General features: G+C 33.7%; 1 protein-coding gene across 1 annotated transcript in view; it reads left to right on the plus strand.

Moving 5' to 3' along the window:
- The window catches only part of HMBOX1 (homeobox containing 1), a 153,414-nt gene that overhangs the window by 29,767 nt on the left and 96,104 nt on the right, over window positions 1-27,543 (plus strand). Inside the window, exon 2 of the mRNA XM_023519668.1 lies at window positions 23,148-23,227. Coding sequence (XP_023375436.1) covers window positions 23,205-23,227 — 23 coding nt within the window. The 5' untranslated portion in view covers window positions 23,148-23,204. The remainder of the gene's footprint in view (window positions 1-23,147; window positions 23,228-27,543) is intronic.

The raw sequence follows: 27,543 nt of genomic DNA on the forward strand, positions 1-27,543 counted from the left end.
TGAATAGGATTAAGTTTAGGATATTCAGTGATCAAAAAGCAACAGTGCTGTGCCTAGGGTATGGGGAATGAAGGGCAAAGGCCAGATCTTGTAAGGCAAAGTAGATCATGATAAGGAATTTAAAGTGTATTCTATGTATACTGGGAAGCTACTGCAGAATTTTAAGAAGGGGATGTGACATGATTTGAATTATAGTTTTAAAAGATCTCTCTGGCTACTACTGAGAATGGATCATAAGCTCTGTTTTCTAAAGGGAGCAGGGATTGGCAGACGCTGATAGACAATGTAAAGCTAATATATTAATTATAGGAAACTTTTATTTTTTTCCTACCTCATACTCTTTTTATTTTTATTTTTTTACTTTTGTGGTTTTTAAAGAGTAGGTTTAGCAGTATTTCAATTGATTTTAATCCTCCTTATGTTTCTCTCTTATTGTCAACTCCTTAAAGAAAAAATCTTTTCATCTATTTTTCTATCAGTACTCAGTAGTTTAAATAAATTATGGACTAGCCACTTCAAAACTTCATGACTAAAAATAACAAGGATTTATTTCGTGATTTAAGGTTTTGCTCCTATGCTCCTCTCTTTTTTTTGCCCAGGCTTACTCATGTGGCTCCATTTAGGTGAAGATTTGGCTAGGCTGAAGGTCCAAGATGGTCTTACCCACATGTCACATACATACATGTCTGACTCTCTGTTGGTGTGTCTTGGTTCTCTTCTGCGTGCCTTCTCAACGTCCAATAAACTGGAACATCTTCTTTACATGGTAATCTCAGGGTGGCTCTCCAAGAAAGCAAGAAGCAGAAGGTTCAAGGTTTAGTTTCAAAAGTCGTATAACCTCACTTCCATCACATTCTATTGGCAAAAGCAAGTCCAAGTCCAGTCAGATTTCAGACCTCTCTCTCTCGATCGGAATAGGGGCAAAGTCACATTGCAAAGGAGAAATCGTTATGACCATTTATGAAAATAATCTAACACAGTCCACTCTCTGGCTACTATACTTTATTTATGTTTATTTCACATGTAAAATATACTCATCCTCTCCCCCAAATCCCCAAAGTCATATCTAATTGCAGCCTTACTTTCCAGGATCTCTTGATCTGGGTTGGGTCCAGATGTGAACAAAGCTCCCCAAGTTTAGTTCTTCTGGTACAGGAAAGAACTCTTGATTCAGAGAGCTGTGAACTAAAAAGAGTACCACATCAGTTATGTAAGTTTCTAGCTTAAGAATGAACAAATTAAACCCAAAGTAAGCTGAAGGAAAGAAATAATTAGGAACAACAATCAATGAAATAGAAAAAGCAAGAAAATTAATGAGGCTGATGGCTGGTTCTTTGAAAAGATCCACAAAATTGACATCTCTATATTAAGAAAGAAAGACAAGACAAAATTACCAATATCTGGAATCAAAAAGATTTTAACAAATAATAGATTTTAACAAACATTAAAATAATAAGAATATTATGAACAACTTTGTGCTCATAAATTTGAAACTTAAATAAATGATCATATTTTTTGATGGACACAAACCATCAAAGCTCCCTCAAGTAGTAATAGATAACCTGGAAATTCCTGTCTATTAAAGAAATTAGAATAATAGTTATAAACCGTTCCACAAAGAAAACTCCAAGTCAGATAGCGTCACAGTGAATTTTCCCCAACATTTAAAGAAGAAATAGTGCCAATTCCACATAAGCTCTTTCAGAAAATAGAAGAGAACACTTCTCAACTCATTTTATGAAGCCAGTATTACTCTGATAACAAGACAAAGACATTACAGGAGAAGAAATCTATAAACCATTATCCTTCTGGAATATATACAGAAATTCTTATTAAATATTAGGAAATGATAAACAAAGTAACAAATTTAATCTAGCAGTGTAATAAAATGTTAATATCTCATGACTAAGGTAATGTTGAAAAAATGTAAAGTTGGTTTAACATTCTAAAGTCAATGTTATTTACCACCACATTGAAAGAAATAATCATATACTAAAAGACAAACTGTAGTCATTTCAATAGATGCAGAAAAACACCATTCATGATTTATAAACAAAAAAAACTCAGCAAACTAGGAATAAAAAATAAAAAACTTCCTTAAACTGATAAAGGCTATCTACCAAAAACCTAAAACTAATATTGTTCATGGATTAGAAGACTCAGTAATTTAAAATTTTCAGTTCTTCCCAAATTGATCTATAAACAACACAGTCTCAGTCAAAACCTTAGGAGACTTTTTTTTTGTGTGGAATTTGATAAGCTGAATATGTAATCTATATGGAAATTCAGAAAACCTGCAATAGCTCCTTAAAAAAAAAAAAAGGACCAAAACTGGAGGAATTACACTATTTGATTTTAAGACTTAACATAAAGTTATAGTAATCAGGCCAGCGTGGTGCTAGCATAAGGTTAGATCACTCTTTTGAACAGAGCAAACCCACACATTTATGGTCAATTGATTTTTGACAAAGGTACCGAGGCAATTCATTGAGCAAATGGTGCTGAAGGAATTGTGTAGTCTTATGGTGTGGAGTGAGGAGGGGGCAGGAACTTTGACCCTTATCTCATGCTACATCCAGAAATTAACTTGAATGGATTATAGTCCTAAACCTCAGAGCTGATACTTATTGTAAAACTTCTAGAAGAAACAGGAGAAAATGTGACCCTGCTATAAGTCAGAGTTTCTTCTAGAAGACCCAAAAGGCATGAATTATAAAATGAATATTGATAAATTTCACCTAAGCGAAATTAAAAACTTTCTTTAAAAGACATGATTAAAGAACAGCAAGGTCACATTACAAACAGACATGCTTCCTGAGATGAGTGTAATTTGTAGCCTTATTTTGCAAACCATCATAGTATAGTGTAGAAGAGAGAGTGTTGAGTTTAGAGTCAGGAACTTCTCATATGTAATCCTAACTCTAGCATTTGTCAAAGATAGTGTTTACTAAATTATTAATGTTTTGTTAGGTTCTCTGAGCCTTGGTTTTCTTTTTCTTTCTTTCTTTTTTTTTTTTTTGTGGAATGATAATGCCTACCTTACAGGATTTCAATGATGGTCAAATAAAAAAATAGATATGAAAAAATATATAGAGTGTTATTGCTATTCTTAATGTATCATCATCATTATCATCATTATTGTTTATTATAGGTAGTTGATTCTTAATTCCTCCCCTTGAAAAGTGGTAACTATGAACAGACATCTCTTTTTCACATAACCAACTATAATTATCTCTTAAGGAGAGACTAAAATTTTTAAATGTTTCAATAGGTGTATAAACAGATCTATAAACTCCAGCTGATCCTTCTGATCCTTGTTAACTGAAGAAATTGAGTTGATATAGTCATCTTTTTTTCATTTTCTCTTAAGGGCATGACTGTTCATTCTACTTTTGTTGTATGTCCTATAGTTTTATGCCAAGCCAAATTTTTACCAACATTACTCTTAGGAACAATTGAAAAACATTCTTTAGAGATTTAGAGATAATAAGTAGTAATCACATTTATTATATGAATAGATACAACAAATATATACTATGTGTTATATATTTAAACCATAATAATAATAGAACTAATTGGTCATTGGTGCCCTTTTGCCTAGAAACTTCTTCCATGTACTTTTTTAGTGTAGCAAGATTCAGCTAACTGTACTCTAAACATATAATCCACTGTGAGAAATGAAAGATAGTTAAGTGGTTCCCAAGAACATATTAGGCACTTTGAGCTAAAAAGAGTGATTCATGTCAGATGAGCAAAACTCTATTGCTTCACAAATCCACTTGTCTTTGGCACAGAGAAAATGAGTTTTTAATATCTGAAAGTTAGATTGTAGAGACTCATCCATGACTCATCCATTATAAATTTAAACTGTCTGTATTACAGAGGTTAAGAACCTTTTTTCTATTAAGGACCACTGAATCAGAGAGTTAAAAAATAACAGCAACCAAGACCACTTTCAGAAAAGCCAAATTAAGGTATTTGGGGGCAAGAAAAATAGAAAACATTATTGTCATTCTACTTTTAAACTACAGTTTCATTCTTCAGTTGATATTAAGGTAGATAAGATAGGTTATAAAACAGTATTGAAGAAATCAAAAGAAAAAATCACTTCTTCCATCTCACTGGGACCAGGTGAGCGAGATGGATAAGTGGAAGGATGCAAACTTAGGATGATATTGCTGAGATGGAAAAAGAGGTTTATGAACTGGTTCTGTAGATTTCGAAGTGGGTATCATACCTTAAGTCCTTCTGATTATGATAATAAGTTATTACTGTTATATCTATACACAATGAAATTCTGTTTTTCTCATGAGCAGGTAATCATTATTAACCTAAGCTCTTTCCACTTTCATACTGCCTTTAACTCTAAGGAAAATTATTCTTTTATGTACATTTTTACTTTATAAATTACTTGGCAGGTAGATTCATAAGCCAAAAGCATCCAAGTCTTTGGATCAGTGTCTACGTGACTTAGAATCTTCTTCATGGCTTTGGAATTTTCTGATCTTCTCTAGAAAAAGAAAGTCCTTTCTGTTTATGAAAATTGAGTAAAGCCCAACAGACTTTCTTGAATACAATCTAGTGGTTGTACCTATTGGTGTTGCCAAAATATAAACCTTTGAGACCAGAGACTTTGTCTTTGTATCTTCCACAATTTGCACAAAGTTGAGGCTTAATATTTATTAAGAAAAGGAAGATTATTATTTGCATCATTTAGAGTCCTCCATGTTAGAACAGCATGGATTTTCAGTGTGATCAAGAGGTTTTTTGAAGGCAACCTGGGAGAAAACTAAAAAATTACTTTAAAACATCAGAAAGTGCTGTTTGAAGGTAAAGTATGTCTCCCCTTATCTGTTCAATTTTGTCCCTCAGTATAATGTGCTGTTCACTTTTGTTTTGTCTTCCCTTTATTCACAGTCGTTTTTTTTTTTTTTTATACCTTAGTTATTAGTTCTCATCAGGGGTGCCTCTTTTGAGTCTCTGTCTCTCTGCCTGTCATTTTTTCTTTCTTTCTCACTGTCTGAGAAAACCACCTGCCTATTATATTCCCTTCATTTAATTAAAGCCGTAGTAACTGGCTTTTGCCTGAAATTATCATAGTAGAGTTTTTCTACGTCTGGTAGCCCAAGCCTAGTCAGTTCCCCAGATTTTAGATAACAAACTTTGATATGTGTTCCACATCCTGACGATCATGAATCTATAATGTGAAAAGGAAAGAGCAGTGTTGAAATGTGACCTTGCACAAGTCAGCCTCATTCAGCTGGCTTTCTTTATCTGCAATATCGAGAGAATTAATGTGTGCCCTTGAACCTAATAGAATTTGTTGTGAGTATAAAATTAAACAAAGCTTTGTAAGTTCCAAGACCTCTGCAACTTTAAGATATTATGGGGTTGATATTTCTAAAGTAGGACTTAGGAACGGCTACATTAAAATAAAATATTCACACTCCTATGAAACAGCAAGGGGTATCTTTTCAGTTTCTTCATTTCTTTATCTGTTGTAGCCTCTTTATCCTCTATCTATGGAAATTCAGTCCACTTCTAAAAGCCCAGAGCAAATATCACCAGCTTCAAAAAATTCTCTCTTTATGTCCTAAATTAAAAGTGATACAGTTCTCTAGAATTTAAATAATTTGGCAACTTTTTAATAGACATAGTAGTTCCCTTATTTTTGCATTCTTTTTTATCCATCCCCTGTTCCTGAGTGAAACATCTGGATATTATTAAAATAATCATTAGACTAGGGAAGTAGTCACTTAATATGTCCAAGGTCACCTGGGGAATCCTCATCTCACTTTGGAAGCTGGGGTCAGGCTGTCTGCTTCAGCCACGCTGTTCTTCCTTCAGTCACCTCTGTTTTACATAACCCCTCCAACAGGAGGCATTTTGAACATGATTTTGCCTTTACCTAGAATTAGTGTTTCTTTGTGTGATGCTGCCCTTCAAATCCGAGTTTTATCATTAATTTCTAAGGGAATCCTTTCCTAGCCTATCACTAATTCCTAGTGAATCCTTTCCTAGGTCAACTCTCTCACATTATATGTTCTCAACAGCACTTGGGTTACCCTATCACAGCATTTATCACAAATGCAGTTTGACATTTATTTGTATAATTATCTGAATAATGACTCACTTAAACTGGAAGCCCAGTGAAAGCAGAAACTATGCTCTTGTTCTCCATTATATTCCCTTTGCCTACATGTATGTCCGTTGCTTGTAGTTCTTGGAACACAGTTTCGGTGAATAAATATTGAGTGGGTAGATGAATAGTAGTCCACAAACGTCATTTTGACAAACATGGGACCAGAAATTGGGGACCTTTACATTCAATCCCTGGTTTTAAGTTCTCTCTTAACCTTTCTATATATATTATGGTATCTAAAATTGGATGAAACCTGCCCTACTAACTCACAGGGTGTTGTGAACATCAAATGAGAAATATGAAGATACTTTGAAAAGTATGAAGTGCTATTTAAATATAAAATTACATTAAAAAGCTAGTGATATAAATGGAAGAGGCTGTAATGGATACTAGGTACAGTTGACCTTGAACAACACATGGGTTAGGGGCACCAACCCCCGCGCAGTCAAAAACCTGTGTATAACTTTTGACTCCCCCAAACCTTAACTACTGATAGCCTACTGTTGCCCAGAAACCTTACAGATAACACAAACAGTTGGTTAACACATAGTTTGTGTATGCATTATATACTATTGTTACAATAAAGTAAGCTAGAGAAAAGAAAATGTTAAAATCATAAGGAAGAGAAAATATATTTATAGTATCTACTGGAAAAAAAATCGCTTTTAAGTGAACCTGCACAGTTCAAACCTATGTTGTTTAAGGGTCAACTGTATAATACACAGACCATGTTCTGTTTTTTATTCTATAAACCATAGGAGTTACATTTCAAGATGGAGTTTAATTTCTAGTTCTTGTGCATTTGACTTCTTTTCTTAGAAGTTATCTCTCTCACTACCCATGATTTCAGGTAGTGAATATCATTTATTTCCACCTGTGGAAAACATGAACCCAAATTGCCTAAGACTAGCATTCCATCCAATTCCTTTCATTTTATGATTCAGCAAGCTTTATGGTATTAATACAAGCCCTATCTTTCACAAATGGCTTATCTATGTATTTATAATCACTTAACACTATATACTGGGAGGAATAAATAGGTTGTGTATGTTACTTTCACTGTGGGTAAAATGGAATAGGAAATCACGAGTTAAAGTGAATTGATGCTTTGTTGTATTTTTGGAACAGGGCAAGATATTTCAACTTCAACTTTTAAAACAAATTGTAGTTGGTCATTCCATAATTTTCTACCACTAGCTTATTAAAATATATTTGTTTCTCTCTGTTTTCTGTTTTCAATTCTTCCTACCTTCATCCTTTTCATTCCTCTAATTTTTCTTCTTTTTAACTTTAACAATCTGGGTTGCAGGGGAAAAAAACCTGGCACTTAATCAAGAACATGATCTCATTGCTTTCAATGGCTTAGAAAAGAAACATTTTAAAGCAGTTGAAAGATTTCACTCTGGAAAGTAGGTACTGCATAACTAAGTGTGTTGGTTCCCAGCAGAGCCTTGAGTAACCTCTTTCCAGCCATCCTCGTGTCTTTTTTTTTTTTTTTCCTTCTACTTCCTGTTCAGTGAGCAATATCCTAAGTTAAAAAAAAAAAGAAAAAAGAAAGAAAAAGAAAAAGGAAAAAAAGAAAAATCCAGTAAGACTTTCCTTTTGATGCTCTTGCCAGAGTATTGTTTTCTGTTCTTTCTCTCTTTTATACTTTTATACTTCTGTAGTGTAATTGTTTCTAGGCTTCATCACCAGTCTAGAGATGGAGTATAATTTTTAGTTCCCTCCTGTTCACATAAACTCCTAGTCCTTTTCAGAGTTTTCTTACGTATTTCTGGGAGTCTTTAGGTGGAATGTATCATGTATTAAGGAACAGGAGTGAATATTCTTACAGCCTCCTTGGATAGTCTGTTCCTCTCATGCCACCCTAGTATGGTGCCTTATCACTGCCACTGCTGCTGGGATCTCTGTGAGGGATAGTAAGCAGTGCCGGGAATGCTGTCTGTAGTGTTTTCGAAGCTCTCAGTCTTCAGGGTACTCAAGAGGTGCAGGGCTGGTTTAGAGAGCACCCCCTTCCACCGCCCAACCCTGTCTCTGTACCACACTTTGTCTCCAAGTCCCAAAGCAGCAGAGTTTGTGCTTACAGTTTCACAGCCTGTCTTGTAAAGGTTTCTTATCTTTTAGATCTACCCTTTTACTCCTTCTGCACTCAAAACCAGTTCAGAGAGTTAGATGGGAAAAGACACCATGTCATTTTTTCCATTGTTCTTATTTATCTCATTCCTGCTTACCCCTTCAACCTCCTCTAGGTTCCTGCTGAAATTCCCATTATTTGTGAACTGAAAGGCAGAATACCATATATGTAAAGGGAGATCACTGGCACACTAATTTTGATAGTTGCTGAATTTTTAATCATAGGTAGAATCCACTCAGCCAACCTGTTAACATTTTTAAAAATTTAATATGTACCAATTTACCTGCTACTAAATTCAAAAGATACAAAGTATGCCCAGTAAAGTTTCCTAGCACCTGCATCCCTCAATTATCAAGTTCTTCTCACTGATGGAATCAGCATTACCAGTTTCTTTCATATCCTTCCAGAAATACTTCATGCATGTATAAACAAATCTCTATATAGTTACTTATATATTCTTCCCCATCCTCCATCTCCTTTCCCCCCCACATCACACCCTCTCACAAATGATATATATGCTTTGCTCTTCCTTGTTCTTTTCACTTGGAGACTTTCTTATTAGCACATAAGGCATTTCCTTATTTTTGTAGCTACACTGTATGGTTATACCTTAACTTATTTATCTAGTCCCCTAATGATGGACTTTTAGGTTGCTTCTAATCTTTTCCTATTACAAATAATGCTGCAAAGAGTAACATTGAACATAAGTTCTTTTGCATGTGTATATCTATAGGGTAAATTCCCAGAATTGGGATTGGTAGGTTAAAGGCTATGTAATTTTGGACTTCCTACATTTTTAGTTAGTGAATGGAGAAGTTTTGTTTTATTTTTGATTTCTAGTTTATATTCTAGACTCCTTTTTTCAGTAAGCTGAGTTTATCACCACCTCATTTTATTTGTTGCTTGCTTAAGCAGTGCCCAGGCAATATAAATAAGTGGGCCAAGTGTAAAGGGAAAAAAAAAAGATTTTGTTTTCACAAAGACCTAAGTATAACGAATTATTTCTCTATTGTGGAACAAACCTTAGTACAAGCTTGGTGATAAATGGCAGGCGGAACTTAGTGTCTAGACTGCAGTGTAGGGACTGCAGTGAACTGGAGGGCAAATGCCTGATGTGAAATGGGGGGCAGTGCAGTTCAGCTCCAACCAGTTGTTGGCACATAAGGGATTACAGATTGAGTGGTGACAGAGGTGTAATTTTTAAAAATAAAAACAAAGGCCTCCATGTTTATAGTAAGTCTTTCAACTTTTAAATACCATGTAGACCAAACAAAATATATGCATGGGATTGATCCATCTCCCTAAACCCCCAGTTTATGCTCTCTGCTAATGTGCATACAGAGATAGCTCTCTCTGTTTCTCCAGCTCTGACTTACACATATTCTTGTTTATCATCTGTTAGCAGCTAGCTATTACCTCTAGATGGTCCATTGATTCTTAAATATTTAGTTCTGCATATCATCATTGTTCATCTTCTTAAATCTTTATTCGGAATTTCCTTCATGTTGATGTTTTCCAGTCAGAACATACAGAACATAGAGATTCTAATCTCGTATTTCTATTCATTTAGTCACCATGTCCTATGTCTCCAATAAGCAATTTGTTTTTCGGAGGTGTAGACTGTTAAATTTTATCAGCTAGGCGCCAAAAATACTGATATTCATTATGACTTCTTCGTGATCTTCACCAGGATTCTTTGTAGAGTTTGGTCATTGTTTGAACAGGCAGAGGGAACATGATCATATATGTTAGTATTAATATAAAGCTTAGCAAGAAAGGTTTTTCTGTCTGAAATCATTCATGGCATTCTTTGAATGTGGTTTGTTCTGCGAGGTATTAGAAGAGGAATTAAGAGCTTGAGCCATACATTGGATTATGATTCCCATGGGATCAGAAACTCTTACTTGGTAGATCTCTACTTCTGCATGTTTCTTTGTTCCATTTTTATTTTTCAAAATTTCCCGTTGGGTATGGGTGTACAGTTGTCAGTATCACCTCTTTCCACTGTCGGAGAGTTGCATTGCCCCCTCCCCACACCATCAACGGTGATTACACAGCTTTGGAGAGATAAAAATAATTCCTTCATGATGGTCAGAAACTACTGCTTTAGATGCTTTTTCTCAAATAGTCAAAGCTATTTATTCATAATTAGAGTAATTGAAAGGTTAGAGGCATGATAAAAAACCAAACAAACTGAATTTCGCAAAAGAAGCTTGGAACAATGAGTCCTTGCAGTTACTGGGGGTTGGGATGGGAGCGGGGCGGGAGAAACAGGCCTTGTCCTAGCAGTTCTTGGCCAAGAGTTGTCTGCCTAGCTCTGGATTTCTGCATACTCACAAAACTACTTTCTCATCGTAGTTTAGTTTTCTAACTAAATTCCCCTACTACAAAGCAAGTATTCGCAATACCAGCCATTACATTGTTTTTCAGATACTCTCCTTAAATCAGTCTTCCTCTAGGGCATGATAATTTTTTTGAAAGATTGATAGTTCAAGTTTACGAGAGGGCAAGGAAGCTAAACATTTCTGGGTGCCTACTTTAGGAGCCTTTTTTTTTTTTTTAAATCATATCTTATTTAGTCCTCATAGTGACCCCTTGAAGTAGATATCATTGTCCACAATTCTCAGAGGAGGAAACCACGGATTAGCAAGATTAAGACATTTGTGTAAGAGCGAACTTCTAATAAGTTGTAGAACCTGATTTTTCAAACACAAAACAGTCTTGCTCCAAGTCTCTTACTCTTTTATTATTCAGTTCTACTCTCAGTTTTGCATTTTAGAAAGATTGCTTTGTTAATTGTGTGCAACAAGAATAAGAATGGAGGTAGGAAAGGCAGCTGGAAACCATGGCATTAATACAGCAGGAGAAAGAGGAAGGTCTCAGGTAAGATAGAGGTCACACATAAAAGAACCTGCCAAACAGTGTAATTGGCACCACTTGGTTTAGCATATACTTGTGTTTTGTTTTAGTTCACCATGAAAAGAGTGGATTTTTACAGCTATAAATTTCAGTGTAAAATGACAACCTATCAAGTTATATGTTGAAGTTATCTAACATTTAGTCTTTGGGGATATGGTATAAAGTATAAACTCATAATTTTAGGACTGAATCATTTTCTGCCTTTGATAGAGATTAACATGAATGTGCTTGATAGATATTTTTACATCTTTACTTTTATTTATATATTAACTCATAAAAGCAATAAAGAGCATGGGATACAGATTTCACACTTTTTTAACGCTGGCTTGACATAATATAAAAAAAATTTTAAACAGATTGAGTAGAAATTATTCCAAAGACTGAAGAAGTCTTGGCACCTATAATTAGATATAAATCTATAGCACAGAGAGTACTTTTTGAGAACTAGTTGTATTTGGTAGCATACAGGAAATCATTTAAAATATTAATATTGCATGTTTGTATGGTGTATCACATGTTATAATTGTTATTATAATTTGAGATCTCATGAGCTTGTCGATAGATATCTGAAAATTATTTAGCATAAGGAATCTAAAATATATGGAGACTTTAGCAGATAACATTGAGATAAGCCATTATGATTCTGGAGTAGAATACATGATCTTGCTGGGAATGGCCAGGTCCTGGTGAGCATAGAGGAACAAAAGAAATAGAGAAAATGCGATGGTTATCTGCAGCTCCAGGCTTTTAAAGACAAAGCTGTGGGTTCCCCAACTCAGGTTGAGAGAGCTCAGGAGAGCCTTTTCTTATGACTTGAGATACTTTTTATGTTTGTTCAGTCAGGCAGCACAAAATGTGAGGCCCTAAAATAACTCTACTAGACTGAGGGAATGTGGAAAATAAAAGAAACTGTTGTCCTTGGGAAGCTGACAGTATTATGGGTATTGGGGTAAAGCTCCCTGGAATTTTTTTGACTTCAACTTTTAGTTATAAAACATTATCTTATTGGCCACCTTTTTACTTTGAATTATATATTAGCCTATCCTCCTGAGATGTGGTAGGTTAAAACACTTCTCCACTTCTCTTGCAGTGAGGAGCATATGAATTCCCTCATCCTCTGCCTTTTTATCCTCCTTTCAGCACTCACCTCCTAGTAAATTGACAAGAAGATGCTTCAAAGCTAGTCTTAAGGGAAGTTGATGATGCTCTCTGAAGTACAATTTAATGGATGCTGGGAATGTCCAAAAATAACGTCTCTACTAACTTGTTGATATTATCAGAAATTAGACCATTAGTAATTCTTGCTAAGGTTCCTGTTAAATTAGGCCATCCCTAGTAAAGCTCTTGATTTAATCCCTATCTAAGAAAATATTATATTTTTGGTAGAAATTTTCAACTATAGGTTTCTCTCTGATCTGGTCTTCCCAGTAGCTCTCACTTCTCTGATTTCACGTTCTAATAAGTTACCCTTTGCTCATACAATTCTAACTACATTTTTCTCGGTGCTATTTTTCGAATGTGATAGATAATTTTTGCCTTAAGTTCTTTTTTTTTTTTTTCCTTTTCTGCCTCAACGTCTTGATCTTAAATGCTCTCTCACCTATATCTTCATGATATGCTTCCTAACTCAAGTCTTTACTCTGATTTAACACTCTCTGAGGCTTTCTCTGAGCACCCTATTTAAAATTGTAACCCCACCATCCACAACCCCTAATTCTTTCTCAGCTTTATTTTCTTTTGTACTTATCATCATCTGAATACTGTATATTTGACTTTTTAAAAAATTTGCTTGCCTTTCATCATGAGAATGTAAGCTTTATATGAACAGGGATTTTGTTTTCTTCATTGCTGTGTTTCCAAGTGCCTTGCATGTAACAGGTGCTCAGTAAATATTCGTTGAAAGCATGAATGAATAAATACAAGATCTTGCAGGATTGAGGCATAAAAAGAAGTGCCTATAGAGAAAGTGGATACCAGACAATTATTTCATTGTATAGTTTTTCTTAAGATAGTATCTCCCAAAATATATTAAATTTTACTTCTCCCTCTACAGGAAATACTTATCTAGGTCCAACTATGGATGGCTTCTGTTTGCACATTTATAATAATTCTGAACTTTTAACGAAACCTTCAAATGACATGCATTGAAATAGATCCTGTGTTTCTGAATGACGGACGGGAATTTTTGCTTTCATTCAGAGGTAAATTAGTGTAAGCACTAACCTGGGAGTCAAGCTTTCTGTCTCCTCTTAAATTTTTTTCATTTGTAAACTGAGGTGATTGGAAAACATTTTAACATCGATTCTAGATTAATATAAGATTTCGTGATTCACCTTAGTCTAGCTTAATGAAATCTCTTACTCTAATTCTATAATTATTTTATTAAACATCGGAAACTATAGGGATGGGGAAATGCAAAATGAGAAGGAAGATAGAGGATCTTCCAGAAATGCAGTTTTTGCTCTAGACATTGTTTATTAGTGCCTTATATACTCTGTCTACAAAAGAGAGTAGAGGCTTCAAAGTCACATCAGTGTTTGAGCAGTAGATCAGGGCATCTGGGTTGGTTCTGCGAGTAAATTGTTAAGTTTTTACGTGAAAATATTCTAGATGAATGCCAATAGGAATAATTTTTTTATGTGTGTATTTGTTTTAGTCCAGGGGATAGTTCCCTTTTTGAATGATAGTCACACAGACTTTTAAAATTATTTGTAATTATGATAGGTGACTACCATTCAGATTTTAAGTTTTTCTGTTGGAGTGCATTCTGGAGAATTTTCATGGGTTAGGTAACATGGAGTTGTTGAACTCATGAATTCTCATTCTGGTATTTTTCAGCTACCTCAGGGGCGTCAAGAGTCCTAATAAAGTTTGGCCCCAACGGTGCTGTGATGTAGATTGTAAACCAGTGACTGATTGGCTATCTCCTTGGTCCTGGGAATACTTATATTATTCACCCAGCTATCAAGAGTAAAGCTCATTTTTGAAATATCCTTCAATTGCACAGTATTTAGCTTATAGTAGATTTTTAATAAATGCTTATCAGTTATCTTAGGAAATATTCCAGTTGCATTATTTTAAAGTTTAGTAACATAGAATCTTTTGGTGTTAATTTTTAGGATTAGAACCCTAAAGATTATCTTAATTGGAAGAGACTTGAAAATATGCATTTTCTTTCATTTCTTCACTAAGCAAAGATTTATTTACTTCTTATAGTGTTGCTAGCACATTTGTAGGAGCTGGAACTACAACAATTGATAAGAAATAATTCTTGCTCTTAAGCTCACATTCTAGGAGAGAAAGACAGATTTGTGTACAAATTATAATATAGTATAACAGAAATAAGTTTATGATACTCTGCTAGCAGAGAGTTTGTGAAGGGCGTGTGCTGTCTTATTAATATGAATCATGGAGACTGGAAGAAGGGAAAGGGGGAGGAAAGCATTTCATTTCTGAAGGGCTAAGGGAATTGCGTGGCTGGGGCAGTTGGAAAATGAGGAATAGAGATTAGAGAGACTATTTGGGCAATATTCATGAGTCGTTTTGACCAATGTCTGTTATATGAATTCCCTTAAAGTAGACATACCTTAACTGCTATCAAATTTGCTTTCAATTATGAGTGACTAATTAAATTCATTTAGTTAAGTATTCAGCTTGGAATGTTGGTATGGGAAAAATAGGAGTTATTTTGGGTGACTTTATGCTCAAAATTGTTTTTATACCTAGACATTATATTTTTATACAAGAGATATGACATTGCATTAGTAGAGTTCTTTCTTGTCCTCTAAACCAGGAGATTCCAAGTAGAATTACCGCAGGAGCTGTTTAAAAATAATCTTGGACCTCTACCTCCAGTTACTTGGATTTAGTAGGTCCAGAGTTGTCTAGGGATTCTGTGCTTTTAAAAGACATCCATGTGATTCTGTTGCACAGCACAGTTTGGGAACTGTCCTAAGCTGACATGGAGAGAAAGTGCTGCTTGCTATAATGTATTTGTACTGTAATTAAATAAGAATGGAGTAGGGTCATGGGTAATTTAATAGTAACAACCCCATGGGAGTAGAACACCCTGAGACTTCCAGAGTAGGGAGTGCTAAATACTATATAGTGTAAGCAGTAGCTATGCTTTAGAAGTGTTTTGAACTTAAACGAATCAAAAAATTTGAAATCAAGCCATGGAGTGTACAACTACAGCTCTTTTAGAAATAATGGAGCCACAAGGGAAGTGACACCTAAACTGAATAAGGTATAAAGATGCTAATGGTTGGAGTCAAGTACATTTGAGGCCACATATAGAGAGAGGCCTCTGACCTAAGGATAGGTCTTCCCTGACATTTCATAGCATAGTTCAATAGAGTTTACCAATGACCTACTATTAATAATAGGAAAATGTGTATTTCTATTTTCAGTTCATAAAATTATTTTAGAATGGAAAAAAGTTGGGAACATTGAGAGTAACATCAAAAATCACATATCTTAATCAAAACCTATAATTCTGTATTAGACTGTCGTAAATTCTAGAGAGCATGTGGCAGTCATGTGACTCTTCTGATGAATTGTGTTTATTGATAAAGCTTCAAGATAATTTAGCAGTGAAATATAGTAGCCTAGAGACTCCTTTCCAGAGGCCATAAAGAATATGAATGTTCCATCTTCTTTCTGTTCATGAGTTCAACAAATAAAACAGATACTACCTTTTCTGTTCCAGATACTACCTTAGGAGCTGTTAGAGATAATAGACAATAGTGACACAGATAATAGACACACAAAATAAATAAATAATATGTCAAATAGTAATATTTGCTTAGAAGAAAAAGCAAAAATGAAACTATTTTGCTTAAAAAAAAGCTGGGAGAGAATTCTGGCTCAGTTACATCGTAGATGTTTTATCACTGCTTCTTGAATGAATGTGCAAAAGACTTTTGTCTGCAAATTTAATACACACAAAAAATAACTTGGTGATTGAAAAAAGTACCACAGTTTTAGGTCCAGGACAGAACAAATAATTCCCTGTGTCCTGCTCTGGTTAGGTGCGCTAGAGGAGTCTTGTGTTGAAGTTGAGGAGCCCTTTTCAAAGAGAAGACAAGATGATGATAAATGAAACCATGTGAAACTGGAATCAGGACTGGGAATTTTTAGCATGGAGAGCCCTTGCAAAGATTATGCAGTTATTTAAAAGCCTGCCTTGTGGAAGAGAAGAAATTTAGTCTTTATCGATTCAGCCAGATGAGTGGGTTGAAATTACAAGGAACAAAAAAGGAAAATCTTTATCAGCAAACTCTCCATTAAACATCCCTGTCACTGAAAATGTAGGGAAAGCTATATGAGTTTCTATTGGTCTTTAAAAATTTGACAAGTAGTATATATAATAATTCTTTTGGAATAAAAATCTCCATGGTATGTGACATACCTTTAGTCATGAGTCATTATGAGTAAAATGTAAACATCGTTAGGAATTTTAGAAGTGTATTTGTTGCTCAATTTGTTGCACAGTACTTAAAACAATTAAACATTTGCTCCAGAGAAATGAAAATAAATAGTACCCTTAATCTTTCGTTTTGATGCCTAACATAGGTATTTCAACTACAGTTCTAATAAGAAAAAGGACGTTTATTAGCTGATTGACCTTGGGCAAGTAGTGTCTTATCTTAATTACCTACCTCAGGGGATTGTGAGATTAAATGAGTTCTATGTGTAAAGCTCTTACCCAGTGAGTGTCTGGCCCAGGGAAGTATTCATTAAATAGTAATACTAGTTGTTATTTACAATTTTAAGCTACCCAGAGGCATTATTTGAAAGATTAGTATTCTAATCTAGATGAGTTTTTAATTCCTAATATCTGTGGTTGTGTTTTCTTCACATGTCACCAACCATTCTTCACCTAAACTCTCCCATGCACCTCTCAATCACAGCTAAATGTGGTAAAGCCTCATTTATCTGGCATCATTCAAGGGAAAAATATTTGACATAAGAGAGAGACACCTTTTGATTAATTTCCTAAAACATAAATTTTTCTTTTAACCATTTCAACTTTTAAAAACAGATGTATCACATGCTTTCCTGCCTTTTTAAAACAAAGATCCTAAACATTAATTTTTTGATGTGTCAGTGTTGTTTTATGTATATATTTATAATTAAATGGTTGTTTTCATTTATTTTATTTTTTTCAGGCAGCTGTCATTTTTTTCTGTGGTAATCCTTTTTATACATTCCCACTGCCTCCTAAATTTTTACATCTGATCTACTCTGGATTTGGAAACCAGATGTTAAAGCTTGCTAATGATTGTATGTAAAATGATAAGATGTCTGGAATTTGCTTGAAAATATCCATTGGAGCAGGGGAGCAGGGAGGGGGAGCTGTTAGTTATTTAAGCTGAATGATGGGTACATAGCATTTATTACCGTTCCTTCTGCTCTTGTATATGTTTGCAAATTTTCACGAAAAAAAGTTTTTAAAAACCACCTTTTAAAAATTATATGTTAGATATATGCAGGTCTATGAATACTTATTTCTTAGTTTTTATCATTGTAGGAATTCACAGGAAGCTTAGTAGTATTTATCTTTGATCGGAAGGACTGAGAGCTAAGGGGAAGGGATGTTCACTTTTTGTTTGTTCTGGTGGAGTTTTATGATCTTTTTTATCTCCTGTATTATGTTTGTTGATATATTTGTGTGTGTTTTAATATGTATCTAGTCCAGAAGAAGGTTCGCTTCCTCATCTGTCGATTGGAAGTACTAATAGTATCCAATTTATGAGAGATACTGAGACTTGTATACCTCTGTATTTTAACATTTTTTACTTTAAATATATATTTTTTAAATGGGTAACTCTGGGATCTATGTGAGGTGCTTAAAGAGCAGTAAATGGAACTCTGTAATAGCTGTTTCAGACTTCTGAGAATTCTTTTTGGTATCCAGATCTGGCCCTAAGTGTCTCATTAATTGGTGTTTGCAATGTCCCCTTACCTCTCCCTTTGATGGCTTGCTTGCTGCTTGTGCTATAGCTAAGCTAACTCTTCACTCTTTTATGCTTTGCTTTCTTCCAAAAGCCTTATACTCCTTGTTTCTTATATTTTTATTCCTTATTTAAATATTCTGCCCTTTCTATGTTTGCTGTTATTGAGTGAAACAGATACTACATGCCTAACTGCACAATGTAAATTCAATTATAAATCACCACTAACATACTGGATTCATAATTACGCATTTCCCAAAGGCGGGAGTATAAGTTGGTGCCTCTTTGGGAAGCAATTTGATAAAATCTCTTTGTCATAATTTAAAATATATGTATTCTTTGTCATAACAATTTCTTTGCTGAGAATTTATCCTAAAGTTATACTAACATGTGCACAAAGATGTATGAAGAATTTGTGGCTGCTATCTGGGTGGAAAAGAAAGAATTCAGAGTGAGAGGCAGACGCCTTTTGTTGTATGTCTTTTGAAATTCACTTTTCTTTTTCTTTGACTTTATACAGTTACTACTTTTTATATTAAAGAGAAAAACTAGGGTAAAAATAGCCTTTTTAACACTTGTGGGTAACAGCATCTACAGCTTCTTATTTCTAACGGATTTTCTGGGCTATGTTTTTCTTCAAGGATCAATCATGCTGACATAGGCTTCCTCATTGCTCAACCTGATTTTGTTTAGGATTTTGACAACCCTAAACTAATCATTCAATAATTGAGTCCATTTCTGATCGTAAGAACTTTTATAATTTTATTGCATAAATGTATGGATTTAGCTATTGCACAGATGCATTTATCCTTCCTGACCTATATTCCATACACATACCCATCCTTCATCCCAACTCCATTACCTTTTGACCACCTGTTTTTTTCTCTATGCTCATATAGATAAGTGTGCATGTGTGTACATATGTGGGTATACACATTGACATGAGATACACATGTAAAGGAATTTTTTGTTCGTGGTTTTCTTTTTAAACTCGATCATATTATACTCATTTGATTGCATTTGCTTTTTTTTTTTTAATTCATTTGCGGTGTGCAAATCTCACTGAGTAACCTGATAAAACTATTTTATTCTTTTTAATGATTGCATTGTGTCAGTTAGTCCAAGTTTATTGTAATTCATTCCTGTATTGATTGAAACAGTTCTGTTTATAGTGGCAAGAAATTGGAAAATAACTGTCAGTAAACTTTCTCATACATATTATGTAGGATTACTTTTGTTTCTGTGTGATAGATTCCCAGGAGTAGGACTACTAGGATAAAGGTATAAGTACTTTAAATTTTAATATATGTTGCCAGATTGCTTTCTGAAAGGATGTCATAATTCACATTTTAGACCAATGAAATAATAACAGTACCCTTTTGAGGAGATAGTATCAATCTTTTAAATTTTTGCTAAAGTGATATCTCATTGCTAGATTGTTAGTTCCCTGATTTCAAGTAAGTTTAGAGTATTTTCTTTTTATTAATTTCACAACTTGGATCTACTTTTGCTCTACATGTCAAATTTTTTTTCTGATTTAATTGCTTAGTTGGTTATTGGGTTTTTTCATAATAGGAAATTTTAAACTTTTTATATTTCTCTTTTAAACTTGCTGCTCTTTTTTGAGAATGTTTAGAAGACATGTCATCTTTTGATCTTGCTGTAGAATGTATTATTGTGATTTATTTTTACATTTGTCTTTATTCTGGCTGAGGTTTATTTTTTACATATAATGTAAGATAAAGATTTAATTTGTATTACTAAGTGATAACCAGTTTTGTGATGATCATTTAAATAAATAATTTATCTTTTCCTTTCTGCTGAAATAAAATTTAACCTTGGACTTGTACATTTTCTCGCATGCTTTGGAATATATATTTAAGTTCTTTATTCTGTTGCACTCATGGGTGTGTCTATTCCTATGCAAGTGCCATATTGATTTGATTAGTATCTTTTGGATATATTCCATTATCTAGTCAGTGAAGTCCACTTTTGATTTTCTCCTTTTCAGTTTTCTTGGTGGTCCTTGGACTTTCTGCTTTAAAACTTAAAGATTCTATTTTTAAATTAAAAAAATTGTTTGGGATTGTTTCTTAATACTATCACTCATACATATTGGGGGAAAGTTACTACTGTGAATGAAATACTGTCCCCATTATTCTTCTAGGCGTCTCCTGCTAAACTTGGAGAAAATTGTATTAATATTAAGCATATTGTAACATATTTCTTAATTTAACAATTTCAGTTTTCTTTTACTAGAATTTCTTGAGTTTTCTAGGTATCCCATTAGATTAGCAAAAAGAAATTTTCTCTTTCATTCTAATATTTTTGCCTGTTAATTTGTTTTCATATCTTATTATGTTTGCTATAATCTTCAAGCCAGTGTTGAATTATAAAGGGTTTGGCGGGCTTCCTGTTCCAGTTCCTAATTTTATTAATTTGATTTATTGATTATTATGGTTACAGTAATAAAAAACTCTCCTGTGAATAGACTTCTTCCCAAACCACCCCTAATTTGTTCATTTCAGTGTAAATACTGTTGTTGGGTCTTTCCTAGAGATCGTCAAATTTCCATATGGAAGCAAGTTCTAGATATAGGTATAGATATATACATAACATACATGCATATGTACTATATATATAAAATAAATAAATGGTGTGCATACAACCTTAGTTTTATTGAAATAGTTTTAGTGTTTTGCTATTTAGAATACTAGCTGTTGTTTTTTTTCCCCCTGAAAAGTGTTTTTTTCTAATGTTTTTCATAGAGCTTTTATTAAAAATGGCTGCTGAATTTTACCAAATGCCTTTTTAGCATCTGATATAGTCATGATTTTTTTCCTCCTTAATTTGTTGATATATTGGATTATGTCGATCCCTAAAAAAGAACCACTCTTCCATTTCTGCAGTAAATTATAGTCATATGTTATTTTTGATATGTAGCTGAACTTCATTGTCTAATTTGACTTTTTTTATTTAATATTTCTACATTTAACTTAAGTGAAATTGTTTTATGATATGTTTTGTGGTAAATCTACCCTTTTTAGATTTGATATTGAGTTATTCTGACTTCATAAAATGAATTGGAACATTTCTGTAATTTTCTAAGGTTTAGTTGTTTTTTTTTTTTTTTTTTTGAGAGCCCAGCTGGTCTAGATGTCTTTTTCTATAGTAGACTTTTAATTATCTTTTATTTATGATATTTGGTTCTACTCGAATTCATTTCTCTTGGGTCAGTTTTGAAGTTTCCTGTTTTACCTGGAAATCATTCCTCCCTTTTGAGCCTATCTGCTTCTCATAGATATATGTTAAAGGCCAGGCACACAGGTCTACTTATTCTTTAAACATGCCTCAAAATCTTCTTTGGTTGTTCCTTCTCCCTGGAATCTTTCCTCCACTGATTCTCACCTCCTTTCACACCTTGGTTTGATGCAAGCCTTATTCTAATCTTCAGATAACAACTGAGATCTCACTCTTAAGAAGTTTTCCCAGTGTTCTGTAACCTAAATTAACTTCTAAATTGTTACTCTCCTAAAACTTGTATTTTTAGTCTTATCACATTATGCCTTTTATTAGAAAGGTCGTGTGTGTGCGTGTGTGTGTGTGTGTGTTTTATTTGACCCTCCCCCACAGTTTAATAAACTCCTACGCTGCTGGGATCATATCTTATTCATATATGACCTTGTGCATTTGCCATGGCACGTAGATACTTAGAGTGTTTTAACTGAATTTGAGCAAGAGCGAAAAATGTATATTGACCAGTAATCAGTTTTGTGGCTTGATGTTGCTATTTTGTCCAAGAAATGTATCAGCAACATTTTCAGTAGATTTTCCTTATATACTAATATCTACTTTTTTAGGACAGATATTTCTTAAGTCAGCAAGAACATTAAGTACAACAGGAACTTCATTTAAGCTACAGTTTAGGATATGCAGATGTGGAAGATTTCTAACTTTACCCTGTACATTTCACATTTATCATTAGTCACTGTTAGAAACTTTGGTCTTGCTTAATATATATAATTCAGTGCTGAATGTGTATTTTAATGTGAGAGTTTTTGACATCAACATTTTAATCTTTCATCTCATTTATAATCTTAACTTTGAGTTAATGGAAATATTTGCCTCTGTAGATTGTGGTTAGAAACTGCTAATAAGTTCAGTCAGTAATACATGATCTTTAGCTCCTAAACCGTGAATAGTAGACTTCATTTTTTGTTAAGATCTGTGTCTGAATTGAAAGGGGTCAAAGTGTCTAAATGGCGAATAAAGCAGTAGAATGCTAATCGGAAGATGGAAGTACTAGGCTCCTTACCTCCATTATTAACTTATTCTGCATTCAGTAATCTAAATACAACTTAGGTATTTATTCTTTTTTAGATTGGTGGTAATAGCCCCTACTACTTGATACTTAGCGAAGTGCTTCATCACCACCATTTAAAAAAATTGTTTTAACTTCTCGTGCTCTTTGAAGTAGTTCTCTATTGCTGTTCGATTGAGGGGGAAATTGAGACTTAGAGAAATTAAGTCAATCAGGATTTAGCTAGCTGTAAAATAATAAGTAATATACTTGGAACTAGATCCCAGAATTTACCCCTCAGTTAAGAGCTTTAGCTGCAATCATGCTGTAGTATATTTTTTGTTTATGGGTTCTGCATAACTACACTGTAGTTATCAAAAAGTTATCTTGAATGTTACTAAATATATTACATTTCGTGTTTAAATCTGTTTTCCTGGGTGGTGTCTGGTAACAGATTAAACTTCAGGTGTAAGATTTTCATTACTTTTTCCAAGTGAATAATTTCGAAAGATATCTACTAGTATTTTTCTGTTTTTTAAATTTTGCTTTAAACAAATGTTTCATTTCAAAATTACAAAATAATTTAAAAGCTATGATTAGCTGATATTAACTGTTAATATCCTTGAGTTACATAATTAAAATTTTAATTCAACATTTGATTAACAAGTATTTCTGAATTTTCTCTCTATTCTGCAGAATGGTAAATAACGCTGATCATCTCTAGAAAGGATATTGATTCACCTCATGTAAAGTATGCTCAGTTCCTTCCCAGTGGTGTGAGTATCTAGTCCTTCTCTTAATTTTTATCTTCTCAGTTTTAATAAATTTGATAAGTCATTATGATCATGATTAAAAATGATAGTGGACATTTGTAGAGTTGAAAGAATTTTTTCATAATCTTGGTTATTTCTTTGATGATTCTTCAAATCTATCATCTTTCTCTTTTACCATTTTTGTTTTCTATTTTGAAGTCTGACGTTAACTTTTGATTGAACATAAAATTACTTATTATTCTAAACTGCTTAATAGCCTAGAAACATGTTAAATAGAGGTTTAGCCATTTGAGAGAGCTAGTATTAGAGTCCTTGTGACAAGCAGAATATTGGAAGCATGTTATCTTAATACTGCTCTGTGTGCAAACTCCTAGCACCTCCGCCATTTTCCTTTACCTACTGGGTATAATAATGTAGTTAAGCCTGTTAACTAATGTAGTTGCTAGCCTTTCTTTGGAGTCAGGCAAAAAGTACAAATTGAGATGGTGGTATTATCTTGAGAGCTGTGTGTGTGTGTTTGTGTTTGTGTGTGTCTGTGTATGTGTGTGGGCGCGCGCGCGTAACCACTAGTTCATATTAAGTAGGCTTCTAAATAAAAATATTCCAGGAATTTCAGATATTAGAGACAATAAAGTATCTATTAGCTCATTAAGTACATCTGTGGAGCCTAATGTAGAGTCCCTTTAGCATAAGTATTTTCTAAAATTCGGTGCAGTCTCTGTTTTGATTAAATTCCTTGCATTTTGATTGACAGTTCTATAATCCAGTAGTAGACATTAAGATAGGATTTCTTTATTATGTAGATTTTTCATTGAAGTGTTTTTCCTTTCTCATATATCAAAAAGTCTTTGCTGTAAGCCCAGAAGATGCGAACTGTAATCTGAGTTTATGCTGAGTAGCTGTGTCATTGGGAAATGGGAAGGCGTTACATGGCTTTGGACTGTAGTTCCCTCCCACCTACCCCGCCGCTTTTTAAAACAATTTATTTAATAATGGCTATTCGTAATAGCCATTAAAATGTAAGCATCATGAGGCCAGGAAGTTTTGCCTGATTTGTTCCTTTTTGCATCCTCTGTGCCTCATACATGGTCTGACACATATGGGGCACTCAATAAATCTTAGTTGAGTAAATAACTTTTGTCTAAATGGCCTCCAGTTCTCTGATATCTCTCTCTATAAACCTGCATGTTTTTACTTGGATTTTTTTCCCCCTAATGTGCATAAGGTGGCTACAATAAAAATCTCAATCTTAATCAGTGATCATTTAGAAATAACTATTAAAAGTGTGATTGACACATTGGAATGTAATCTTATTTTTCTCAGAGTTTTTTTTATTATGAAAAGAATATTTCTATACTGTTATTTATATTTATAGCTTATATTCTTCTGCTTTTATTAGTTCTACTGGTTTGAATTATAGAATCATTTTACCATAAGTGTTAAGCTCAATCCCCAGTAAATCTTCATTTCCTACTTATTCTCATTTCTTGTCATTTTCTTACTTTAAGATTGCCACTCTTTTGATGGTAATATTAATTGTAAAAGAGGACGATGTGCCATAAATAGTAAGAAGAGCCTGAGTACATTTTAGTTGATGAATATTATGATTGACTCTAGAATGTTTTAAATCATCATGCAGTAAATACCATGTAATCAAAACAAAACTAACTTATGACTAGGTCATATTTTGCTTAGTCATTCTAGATAAGAAGATAAAGACAGCAGAATCAAGCTGAAGAAAATGCTGTGTTATCCAATAAAGTCTCATGAAGTGTTGCTGCTTTACAAGTTAGGAAGTAATGTCGTTTTTACACATGCGATTTCAAGATTAATCATTTGCGAATACTTTAACCTTCTTTGCTCTGCATGTTTGTAGAATTTAGTTTAAGAAAGTATGTTCTGGACTTCATACCATATCCAAGAAGGGTTTAGGCACATATCCAAATAAGGATAAGATTTATTGTAAAATAGGTTTACTATTACGGTCTGATAGTATGGTCTTTTAGAATACTAGTTTATGAACTGAGCCATAATTTTTGAATTTAATTGTTCTTTTATGCTTTAAACATTGTGTTTTTGCAGTGTTGAAATTCTTCTCACACATTTTCAATTATTGTTGGCCTGAATCTGCATTCAGATTAGTAATTTAAAGGGGAGGATGTTCCTTATCCTGTGAACAGTCTTTGTGCTACATAAGAAAATTAATTCTATTCTTACTTCTTTCTTTTTCTGTTTTAAAAGAATTGCTGGTATCATGGACTTAAATGACCTTTGTAGGTCATTTACTGCCATAATTTCATGATTATGTACTTATACTAAGCAAATTATGAGAATAAAATTTGGAAATGACAGAATGTATGCCTTTGTTTATGTTAATGCGCATTGGAACATTATTTGCAATATCCAAGAAAGCTTCTCATTTTGGCATTTTCTCAGAAAAATATTGTACCTTCAGTGTCATATGTATCACTTGATCCTGCTCATGATGCCGTTATTCTACTCTGCAGTGATTATATATTGCATTCTAGCAGTTGTAGATCTTTTTACTTTAGGTGTATCTTTGTTTTAGGGACCTTTCTTGGTACAAGGCACAGACACCTAATTTAAACAAGGTGAAGCATAAAAGAAAATTTATTCTCTAACATAATAATATAGCAAGAAGAGCAGGGGCTTAGGAATTACTAGAACAAGGAATATGAACATTGCAGAGCTTTCTCTTTTATTCTGCATTTCTTGGTATGTATGCTTTTTTCTCCTGCAAACTAGCTTCTTCCACATGGTGAGGAATGTACCAGACTAACATTTTCCTGCAGGTGAGCCCAGTTATGGTGATCGTCCGCTAGTCTAACCTGAATAATTTGAGGAGAGCAAGGCTTGGCTTCCTGAGTGGCAGCCCCAAGAATATGTGGTTGGAAACAGTGAGGCATCCTAGGCAGGCAAAATAATAGATGTCTTCTGTTAACTCTTTTGATGACTTTGAAATAAAAGTGGTTTTATTCATTATCAATGAATCAAAATGACATAAAATATTACATTGTTTCAGATACTGTGGACTCTTTAGTTCTAATACCAGCTTTAGGATGGATGCTTTTTAGTAGCAGGTTAAATTCATATAATTTACTTTAGTTTTATGCTATTATATAAAGTTTTTTTCTAATATAAAGAGTGCTGCTCTATACAGAGAGAGAGATTTGAAGAGTTATGCAGATTACTATCTGTTCTCATATAAATAGAATAAGAAAATATTGTGGGGGCACAAGAAAATAATTTTCCTCTCACCTTCTTCTAGCTGGCCTAATAATCAGATTAACAGAGACAGATTAACAGCACTACATGTCCAAAGTTTGTTATACTAATGTACCTTTCAGGGTGTCATAATGAGACCCAAATAGGCATTGAGCAGTTGAGGTTTATATACCATTTTATACAAGCGAGAAGGGGACTGGGGAGAGGGCAGAGGGATTTTGAGGGAGAAATAGGCAATTTACAGGTAGCCAAGAAAGAGTGTAACACATAGCAAACAAATTTCTGCTAGGCAACCTAGAGACAATGGGGGAGAATCCAGCAGAACAGATTTGTGCATAGATCCTTCCTGTCTACCATACTTAATTCATATTAGGCTAAGATGAAAATCCTAAATGAATGTGCTGAGTTTCCCTTCCTGAAGCATTACTATTGGACTTTCCTTAGGCAGGATAGGGGGAGAGTCAAAGGTTCTGAGTCTTTTGTTTCTTAATAAGCAGCTTAAAATCAGTATCCCAAAAGGCAAATTTGGGGGTGGCAAAACTTGGTTCCCTTCAATATGATGATTGGTTTGTGGTTTTTTTGTTTGTTTTTGGTCCATTTACTAAAACAGTTCTTGGAAGTCTCATTTATAAGGGCAGGTCAGTTTACAAAGCATTTTGAAAGCAGGAAGACTGAAGTTAGCAATGGACAGACCTATTTCATTTTTAAGGGACAAGAATAACGTATATAAATCCCAACTTGCTAAATTAATAAATTAAGGGGTAAATTATTTATATTATCAAAGGGATTCGGCAGCTACTTTTAAAAAGAACTTCCTAGGATTAAGGATTAGTATACAGTATTCTGCCTTTATCCACGGGGGATATATTCCAAGACCCCAGTGGATGCCTGAAACTGTGGATAGTATCAAACCCTATTTGTACTATGTTTCTTTCCTATACATATATACCTATGATAAATTTATAAATTAGGCTCAGTAAGAGATTAAGAATAATAACTAACAATAAAATAGAACAATTGTAACCATATACTATAAAAATAATTATGTGAGTGTGATCTCTCTCGGCAAATTA

This window comes from Pteropus vampyrus, unplaced genomic scaffold, assembly GCF_000151845.1.
Source record: "Pteropus vampyrus isolate Shadow unplaced genomic scaffold, Pvam_2.0 Scaffold229, whole genome shotgun sequence".
Classification (NCBI taxonomy): domain Eukaryota; kingdom Metazoa; phylum Chordata; class Mammalia; order Chiroptera; family Pteropodidae; genus Pteropus; species Pteropus vampyrus.